This window comes from Physeter macrocephalus, chromosome 14, assembly GCF_002837175.3.
Source record: "Physeter macrocephalus isolate SW-GA chromosome 14, ASM283717v5, whole genome shotgun sequence".
Taxonomy (NCBI): domain Eukaryota; kingdom Metazoa; phylum Chordata; class Mammalia; order Artiodactyla; family Physeteridae; genus Physeter; species Physeter macrocephalus.
Genome location: NC_041227.1, coordinates 5,971,095 through 5,981,358, shown reverse-complemented (window position 1 = coordinate 5,981,358; position 10,264 = coordinate 5,971,095). Strand labels below are relative to the sequence as shown.

At 44.0% G+C, this 10,264-nt stretch overlaps 1 protein-coding gene across 2 annotated transcripts in view; it reads left to right on the top strand.

Moving 5' to 3' along the window:
* The first annotated feature begins 3,798 nt into the window (after positions 1-3,798).
* The window catches only part of RTF2 (replication termination factor 2), a 41,494-nt gene continuing 35,028 nt past the window's right edge, over positions 3,799-10,264 (top strand). Inside the window, exons 1-3 of one of the 2 annotated variants that reach the window (XM_007104815.3) lie at positions 3,799-3,968; positions 7,951-8,045; positions 8,883-8,976. In XM_007104815.3, coding sequence (XP_007104877.1) covers positions 3,900-3,968; positions 7,951-8,045; positions 8,883-8,976 — 258 coding nt within the window. In that variant the 5' untranslated portion in view covers positions 3,799-3,899. The remainder of the gene's footprint in view (positions 3,969-7,950; positions 8,046-8,882; positions 8,977-10,264) is intronic. The other variant, XM_007104814.4, reaches the window with a different exon arrangement.

Below are 10,264 nucleotides of genomic sequence, written 5' to 3'. Positions count from 1 at the left end.
TATACACTAATATGTATAAAATAGATAACTAATAAGAACCTGCTGTATAAAAAATTTTTTTTAATTTAAAAAAATTTAAAAAAAGAAGAGCTGGTTTTGGGTCCTCCAGCAGAATCTTCAAGGCCCAGTTTCTCAGTCCCACTCTCTCTGTGTTAACTCTCATGGTTGCAAGGTGGCTGCCCTGAGTTATGTCCTTCTTGGTTTGTGGCCAATGGGGAAGAGTCTTGATTTTTGCTTGGACTAGTTTAGATCTGATGCCTGCCCCTGAAAGCTCCATAATGAGAGGGGCATGTAATACCCAAGATGTCCTAGACCTGGACTTCACCCCTACACATACACGCACACACACACGCACACACACACACTCCCATGTGTCCCGAGAGAGGTAAGGGGATGGATCTGACAAGAACTGTGACATGTCTGAGATTTTCTCCTACTTCAAATTCACAAGTTAGCCTGTGACAATTTCATGAATGCTGAGAGAAGACATGAGACTCTGGGGTCAGAGACTACGTTGGGGTCTCCAAGACCAGGTCCAGTGATTCGATAGGAGGATTCACAGGTTCCCACATATAGCTGTGCTCAGAGCTCTGAGCCATCACGGTGAAAGGAGACAAAGCAAAATCGACAAAGGGAAAGCGCACAGCGGCGGGGGCGGGGGTGAAGTAGCAAGGAAACCAGGCTCAAGCTGCTGAGAGTCCCCTCCCAGAGGTCACACAGGACACCCTTAATTCCTCCAGCAGCGAGCTGTGACAAACACATGGGCAATGTTGCCGGTTAGGGAAACTCTTGAGAGCCCGGCCCCCAGGGTCTTCACTGGGGCTGATCATGCAGGCAGCCTCTGTGTGGCGTGGACCAAAATTCCAGGGTCTCCAAAGGAAAGCAGGCATCCAGCATGAATCACATCATTTGGACAAACAGTTTAGGCCCTGCACCATTCTCATCAACTCTGGGGATGGTGAAAACCCTCCTCAAATCCAAATTCCTATCCAACCACCAAAGCCAACCTTGCAAGCAGTCCTTTCTAGGGAGATTAGTCAGGCCTGTTATGTCAACTCTCCTGCACAGTCAAGGGGCTTTTCTTACAGCCTCGCAAGCAGCTTATGTTTCACCTTTGCATCATTTCCTCACATCCCTCAAATCCCAGGGGCAATGCAAAGGTGGGTGCATGTGACGCTGTGCACACAGTGGGTTTGCATCAAAGCCAAAGAAAAAAACCCTGAACATAGGAAGCCCCAATCTTTTATAATATCTGTGTAAACCTGACCAAGCTTTGCCTCAGAGGGAGACCTTACCTTTACAATATTGGACAGCAAACAATCCTGCCCTTCTGCTCTGGAGGGAGAGGTTATCTCTGTCTTTCCAGGGAGTTTGTTACAAACATCCTGGAAAAGATAGTCTAGAAAAAAATGTCAAGTCAATGCCTCTGCTCAGAAGATGTGCAGAAACACGAGAGACCCTTGGAGCGCTGTGTCCCAGCTGGAGCCCCTAGCAAAGTTAGCAATGGCGTTAGAAGGAGGAGGGGTTGCTGCAGGGAGACACCAATAAGTGTTTACTCCAGGGGGCAAAACGATGTTTTACACATGAGTGATCACAACAGGATGTATCTATTAAGGGATTACTGTATTCCAGACACTGTTCTAATGCTTGAGATGTTTTAACTCCTTTAGTCCTTTATAAGTGACATAGTCTCCAATAGGTAATGAACAGGTCCCAAATGGTTTCGGAATACTATGTATGTATGTATGTGAGTGGAGAGATCACGCAATGGAGAGATAGAGCCAAAGAGAGAGAGAAAGACAGAGAGAGAAACACACACACACACACACACACACACAGATCTGGAGCTCTATCTATATCTATATATATTTCTTTTTTTGAGAAGAGTTCAAACCAAGGACCTTTGTCAACAAAGTACAAAACCATTGGGTTTAAAATAATGAAAACTGCTGCTCTTAGCTAAATGTGTTTCCTTCCTTTTTTTTTTTAAAGAGAGCAGTTGTGGGATGAGTATCCACTGATTAATTCAATAGGATAATTACTTATGAAAAAAAACTGTAAAGTAGGATAAAATCATATTTTTTAGCTTTCAGCAACTTTTGGCTAAGTATTTTTCTCTAATGCCCAGACTTCTGTACTGTTTCCTCTCCAGGTAGGAAGAGGAAATGGTGGGTGGTATGGTGGTGATGGTGGTGGTAGCAACTTGACCTCAATTAAGTTCAATTTCATCAGGAAGATGGAGGTGGTAAGAAGCCTTGTTTAGAGATCTCCTAGTGTGATAAGCACTGTGGACCCAAGCACCCAGTGGCAACTATTTTTCTTAACAGAGCATCTTTTAAAAACTTTATGTTCTCCCCAAGTATGCATCCCATGTCTCCTGAAGCTGCCCCTTTGCAAAACTTGCCCATTTATGTAGGTTATTTGCTAATGCCCTTTTCCTTTCATTCATTCAACAATATTTATTGAGCACCTCCTATTTGCCCAGGCCTCTGCTGATCGCTAGAGGTGCTGCAGGGGACAAAGCAAAGGCTCTGCATCATGCAGCTTTCATCCCAGCTGAGGGAGATGGAAAACCAGGGCCAGAATGGGGTGAGGCAAGTGAGGCACTCTCTTTGGATGGAAAATGTAAGGGGGGCTCCCCCAAAACTTAGTAATCAAGATAAATTATACTTTGATGCCATATTTTAAACATCTAAATCAATGCAAAAAATCCATGGTGAACAAGATGTCAGAATTTAAATTTATAGCATGGTATCGGTGGTGGGAAGGGCAAGGGAGAAATTAAATCAAGGTAGGGGGTAGCGTGATGGAGGAGACGTGCTCTTTTAGATGGAGAGGTCTGGGAAGATGGCTCCGAAGAGGGGACCAGGAGCCGAGTGATGCATCACTGAAGGGAGCTGGCCTGGCAAACATGGGGAAGAGTGTTCTGGAAAGGGAATAGCAAGATGAATGCCCAGAGTAGATGTACACCTGTAGAGTTCAACGGAGAGGAGGATCCCCATGAGGCTGGAACTGAGTGAGAGAAAGAAAAGAGAGTGACATGAGCTGAAAGGAGTAGCCAGGGGCCACTTCATGTAAGGCCCATGTAGTCCTGGAATATTTTTTTTTCGGCTGCACCGTGCGGCCTGTGGGATCTCAGTTCCCCGACCAGGGATCAAACTCACAACCCCTGCAGTGGAAGCTCGGAGTCTTAACCACTGGACCACCAGGGAAGTCCCTCCTAGAATATTTTTAATATTTCACTAAAAACTGCAAACAAAAGTAATTTTCGTCCTGAGTTATCTCAGCAATCAATTCCATTTTCTACTTTATTTTATTTTAACCGTCTTTGGGTCATCCTCCCAAGTGTAACCTTAAATGAGGCTGTGAAATTCTTAAAGAATCCTACCACATAGTTGTTTTTTTTTTCATGCTAACTCTTAAAATGAGTTACTCTGCATGTCAATTTTTTCCAGAAAGTATTTTTATTATTTATGTTATTTATTTATTTTTGGCTGTGTTGGGTCTTCACACATGCTCCTGAGTCACGCCCACCCGCGCCGCCCCCCAGGACCTCGCCCCCGGAGGGTGGGGAAGCGATTACGCGGGTGCAGCAGAAATCCAGCGCCCACCGGAAAGACAAAAGGACGGGCTGCCGCGTTGGAGTGGAAGAACGCTTCGCACTCTGCTTGGCACGCGAGGCCCAGTCAGCACTTTGCAACAGCTCCGGCCGCGGGGCCACGCCCAGCGCCTAGCGATATTCTCCATGGCAACCAGGGCTGGGCAAAAGCCCCGCCCCGCCGCGTTGCGACGGGCGTTTTACGTCACTGAGGCGCGCCGGAAGTGACTGCTACAGTCGCTAGGTAGCCCGGAAGTTGCGGCTGTAGGGGTTTGCTTTGGACTCTGACTCCCGGCCTGCGATGGGTTGCGACGGGGGAACAATCCCCAAGAGGCATGAACTGGTGAAGGGGCCGAAGAAAGTTGAGAAGGTCAGTGACATAGGCCCAGTGGGGCTCTGGGGTGGTGGGGCACGCGGACGCCCCCAGGGAGCGAAAAGAGGTGGGAGGGGGAGCCAGCGGGTTTCCACACGCAACTGTGCTCATTTATCCCTTTCAAAGAACTCAAGATTAACCACAGTATTAATAACGGACCTTTATTGCGTGCGTGCTGTTGCTATTCACCCGGCAGTGCGCGTAATATGGGGTAGCTCATGTAATTCTCAAAACAGTTCTACGGGTACATACTGTCAGAAGACATGGAAATTGAGGCTCAGGAGGAGAAAGTTGCAAAGCTAGTAAGTGGCAGAACCAGGATTTGAAGTCTGTCTGCTGCTGGTAACAATGATACAAATGGCTGCTGTTTGTTGAGTTTTGTACATACTAACTTCGTTTTCTCAGTGAAGTCTTCTCAAACCGTTACCTATGAGATCAGGTCCTCCTCTTTTTTTTTTCTTTTTTCTGCTGCGCTGCGAGGCATGTGGGATTTTAGTTCCCCGACCAGGGATCGAACCCGTGACCCCTGCAGTGGAAGCTCGGAGCCCTAAGCACTAGACCGCGAGGGAAGTCCCCAGGTCCTCCTCTTTTTTTTTTTGTTTTGTTTTTTTTTTTGTTTTTTGTTTTTTTGTGGTATGCGGGCCTCCCTCTGTTGTGGCCTCTCCCGTCGCGGAGCACAGGCTCCGGACGCGCAGGCTCAGCGGCCATGGCTCACGGGCCCAGCCGCTCCGCGGCATGTGGGATCCTCCCAGACCGGGGCGCGAACCCGGTTCCCCTGCATCGGCAGGCGGACGCGCAACCACCGCGCCACCAGGGAAGCCCCCCAGGTCCTCCTCTTAAAAACTATCTAACAACCATGTACACTGCTTTCAGGTTGATTAATGTTGATCTCAGAGGATGGTAAGCTCCTGGTGGCAGAGCCTGCACCTTTTCCCCCCTCTACAACTAGCACAGCTCCTGGTGCAGTAAATGTAGTGGATAAATGAATGAGTGAATAATCCCTAATTCTCACCAGTAATTGGGCAAATTGTGTATTATAATTTCCATGCTACTAACAGGGAAATTGAGTCAGTAACGTGACCAAGATCATGCAACTGGTAGGTAATGAAGCCAGGATTCACATCCAGTTATTCAGGATTTCAAAGTTAGCACTAGTAATTACTTTTTAATAATAGAAGGTGTGTAAAGCACCTAATACAAGTGGCTGGCACATTGTGGATGATCCATATGAGTCTCCATTCAGCAGCCAGAGAAGTCTTTTTTAAAGATAAATTCCACATATCAACTGTATTTAAACCACTCCAGTGGATTCCCATTGTATTCAGAAAAAGAATCCCACAAGACCCTGTGTGGTCAGACAGGGTCTGATGTAATTACCTCATCTTCTGCCCTTCTCCAGCCCTTTCATTCTGTTCCAGCTACACAGGCCTTGTTCCTCAACCTGGAGTATACTTTCCTCAACCTGATACGTTCTTCACTGAGATAGTCGTATCATTTGGGTTTTTTTTTTTTTATCATCAATCATTTCTTTACTCAAATGGTATCTCAGTCCACTGTAGCCAAAATACATCTCACTTCTGATCACTCTGTCCTCTTCTGCTGCTTTATTTTTCTTTCTTTTAAGAAAAAAATTATTATTTATTTATTTTGGCTGCGCCGGGTCTTAGTTGCAGCATGTGGACTCTTAGTTGCGGCATGCATGCGGGATCTAGTTCCCTGACCAGGGTTCGAGCCCAGGCCCCCTGTGTGGGGAACGTGGAGTCTTACCCACTGGACCAACAGGGAAGTCCCTACTTTTCTTTATAGTGCTTAGCACTATATTTGTTCTTGTCTCTTTCCTATATGGACAGGGTCCGTGTACGTCTTATTTCTGCGACCCCTATGATGTGTCTGCCACACAGTAGACACCCAACAAATATGTGGAATTTGAGAGTGAATGAACACCCAGGAGGATGGAGTGTACCCTCTAATCCTACCAACATGTGCAGACATTAATGCTGGGTAGTTACCACTTGTGTGCGAGAGCTTTTACCCAAAGAGTATTCAGCTCAGTTTTGTTAACTTGTGCCCAGAGCTGAAGAAGTAGCTTAATGAAAGGCTTGGCAAAGAATAGGTGTCAGAAGGGGATAGAAAAGAAAAAGGGTGATCTGAAACAACTAGAGTGCCCAGGCAGGATGGATTTTTATTATCCTTATTCACTCAACAAATACTTATTAAGTGCTTACCGTATACACCATTCTAGGCCCTGAGGATGCAGCAGGAAACAGAGTCCAGCCCTTGTAGAGCTTATATTTTCAAATAGGTAAATAATAACATTTGTTGATCACTCATATGGTATGTTGGGTCTGGCCCAAAACATTACTTAAATTTGAGACCTTGCCCTGAAAAGAGTGACCCTAGAATAAATGTTTTCAGAAGTTTTGGGGGGACCAATTTTTAAATTCCTGGGCAAGGAGTAATCTAGAAAGTAGATCCTAAACTTGCTGAACATGGCTTTTTATTTTTTTATTTTTTGTTTTTTTAAATTGATTTTTTGTTAGCTGTGTTGGGTGTTCGTTGCTGCGCGCAGGCTTTCTCTAATTGCAGTGAGTGGTGAGCAGGGGCTACTTTTTGTTGCGGTGCACGGGCTTCTCATTCTGGTGGCTTCTCTAGTTGCAGAGCATGGGCTCTAGGCGTGGGCTTCAGTAGTTGTGGCTCGCGGGCTCTAGAGCGCAGGCTCAGTACTTGTGGTGCACGGGCCTAGTTGCCCCGTGGCACGTGGGATCTTCCTGGACCAGGGATCGAACCTGTGTCTCCTGCATTGGCAGGCAGATTCTTAACGATTGTGCCACCAGTGAAGTCCCCTGCCTGGCTTTTTATCCTAGCTCCTTTGTCTGCTTGCGTGTTTGTGACCTTGACATGTAACTTAACCTTTTGGTATGTCCGTTTCCTCAACTACAAAGGTAAAAATCCTAACTCAGAAGGTTTTATGAGGGCTAAAAGACAAGTCACTGAAACTGCTTAGCACAGTGCCTGGCACACAGTAAACACTTAAGTAATTGTTCCTGCAAAAATTAAATTTAAGGGAATTTTAAATTTTTTCTTCCTGTTTTCTTTCAAATGTGCCATCCTGTTACATTATTCAGGTTTGACATTTTAGGACGAGGAAAGAGTGGGACATGGAATATTAAATAGGTGAAACTATCATTTGAGGGCTATGGAAGGTCTCAGATCTGGATCTTTATACTGTGGATAATGGCTTGATATGCCACATAGTGAGCAGTTGGCAAAAAACACTTCTGTTAAACTGCTGATTTTATAAAGAATTATACAGTCTTTGTGCTGAACTGTTTTTTTTTTCAAAAATGCCTGTCTTCTCAATTCTTTGTCCTTAAATTCTGCTACAACTTTGGAGCCTTTCCCATTGTTAGGAATTAACCTGTACTGCTTGTTTTTTCTGTATGGCCTTCCTAACTTACTGTTAAGATGCAGATATTAATATGTAACTAGCATAAGCAATATAATGACTTGATGTAAACTGTTTCTTTGTATGTGTCATGTATAGAGAGGCCTTTATTTGACATAGTGTTGGTCACTTGTGACTTTTTAAATCCCGACTTCGTGTGTCACTATCTTTGATTTTAAAAACAAAAATCGTGGGACTTCCCTGGTGGTGCAGTGGTTAAGGCTCCGCACTCCCAATGCAGGGATCCTGAGTTCAATCCCTGGTCAAGGAACTAGATCCCACATGCATGCCGCAACTAAGGGTTCGCATGCCGCAACTAAGGAGCCCTCGAGCCACGACTAAGGAGCCGGTGAGCCACAACTAAGACCTGGTGCAACCAAATAAATAAATAAATAAATAAATATTTTAAAAGCAAACAAACAAAAAAATTGTCACAGTGTGGTATTACTGAATAAGCCTTTATATGTGGAACTGTGGACCATGTGTCTTTCAGAGGTGAAAATTATTTGACAGGATTTTTTTTTCTTTTCTCAGGTTGACAAGGATGCTGAGTTAGTGGCGCAGTGGAACTATTGTACTCTAAGTCAAGAAATATTAAGACGACCAATAGTTGCCTGTGAACTTGGCAGGTATGGATCCTTTACTTAACGGAGACGAGTTTTTATTAAATGATCTTAAAAAGAATTTTAATGTATAAATGCTGTTCTTGATTCATCAAATGTGAATGATCTCCAGCAAATTTGTGAAGCCTGGGTTATCATTCCCTGTCTCAGAACATACTTCTGCACTTTTCTATTCAGTTTGGTTTATTTAATCCATGGGTTGAAAACTCAGGGGCCATTAGGAGTTAAGTTATAAAGATAAATGCATGAAGGACCCATGTGGGGTCAGTAGGGAACGGTGAGGACTGGGGGAAACTGGAGAGTTCACATCCTGTCTAAAGGGTAGCTGCAGGAATTCCCTGGTAGTCCAGTGGTTAGGACTGACTCCATGCTCTCACTGCCGACGGCCCAGGTTCAATCCCTGGTTGGAGAACTAAGATCCCACAAGCTGTGCTGCACGGCCGACAAAAAAGGCAAATTAAGGGTAGCTGCTATTCAGTTCCAGCCTGTTGTTACGGTTCAAGAATGCGGACTGATTCCAGAACATCTGATTTTTTTTTTTCTTTTTTTCAGGGAAAGTTGAAAATGTGTACTTTTATATTAAATTTCCCAATTTAAAAAAAGCCTTGTTCAGGTCACATTCAGTCCTCAGACTGCCAGTTTGCAGCCCTTTATTTAAACTAGTTTCTTTCTTTGTATGCTTTGCAAATGGTTGATACAGGATTAAATTTACTTTTTTTTAGGAGTGCAGGGCATTTCTATTATCAGATGTAAATGACTTTGGATTGTACTCAATTTAGTCTCCTTCCTTTGGGTGAAGGTTGATTATTGCCAGAATGTTTTGACTGATCTTTATTGTTGCAGACTTTACAACAAAGATGCCATCATTGAGTTTTTATTGGACAAGTCTTCCGAAAAGGCTCTTGGGAAGGCAGCCTCTCACATTAAAAGCATTAAGGTAAGACGGGTGATTCTGAAGTGCTCCGGGGCTTTCAGTGGTTAGGGTTTATTTTATAGAATTCATGTACATTTTAGACTGAACTTGGAAATTTGGAATTCCAGTCCCACCCAGCCACCTAATAAAGGTGTGATTTGGGGCAAGTCACTTGAAGTTCAAACCAGAAGTCCCCACACCTGTACTTCCTGGATTATAAATCTGTTGTGAGTTCATATGTGTGAAAAAACTTCAAAACTGTAGTATACAAGTTTCAAAACTTCGAAACTTGTATATTGTGCTGTATAGGTGTTGGGAGGCATTTTTTTTTTTTTTTTTTTGTGATACACGGGCCTCTAACCGCTGCGGCCTCTCCCATTGCGGAGCACAGGCTCCGGACGCACAGGCCCAGTGGCCATGGCCCACGGGCCCAGCCGCTCCACGGCATGTGGGATCTTCCCGGACCGGGGCACGAACCCGCGCTCCCTGCATCGGCAGGCGGACTCTCAACCACTGCGCCACCAGGGAACCCCTGGGAGGCATTATTTTTATAGTTAAAACTCAGCCACTGGAATTTTGGTTTGGGAGACACTTTTATAGAATTAGAGATTTTTATAGGTAAATAACTATTCAATCATTGTGGTTATCTCCTGCTGATTAGAGGTTCTGAAAGTTCTTTCATAAAAGTGGAAAAACAAGCTTTTTAGTAAAGGAAGTTTGTTGAGAGGACAAAATCTTTCAAATATGGTCAGTGGGAGAAAAATCAAAGTAGTGAAGAACTTGAGAACCACCAAGCTTGACAGGTGAAAACATTCACTGTGTATGACACGTTGAGGCCTCATGGCTAGTCAGTGGGGAGCTTAAACTGGATCCAGAGCCCCTGACTCCCAGGCTAAGGCTTTGAGTTTTTTCCTCCTTCTTTTTCTTTTTAAAATTTTTTTATTATTATAATAGGCTTTTTGTTTGAGTTCTTGGGGTAGTTACAAAAGATGTTGATTTCAGACAAATTAGTAATTCTGAGATGTAGCTGCTGGTAGTGCTGTAGAGGTAAGCATGTTGACTGTTGTCATCCTTTCTTTGGGAAGAGAGTTCTTTTCTCAAAAGCCCATAGTAGCATAATTATCATATCTCAAAAATGTGATTATCACTGAAATCAACTTATACAAGTCTATACTTAAAACACAATATATAATGTATGTGGTTGAACTTTTAATTTTAATGCAAAAATTTTTTTTCCAAGAAATCACAACTGTAAAGACAAAAGGATTCACATAAAACAATGCAAAGGTTATTATTACTGCAGTTAATAGTC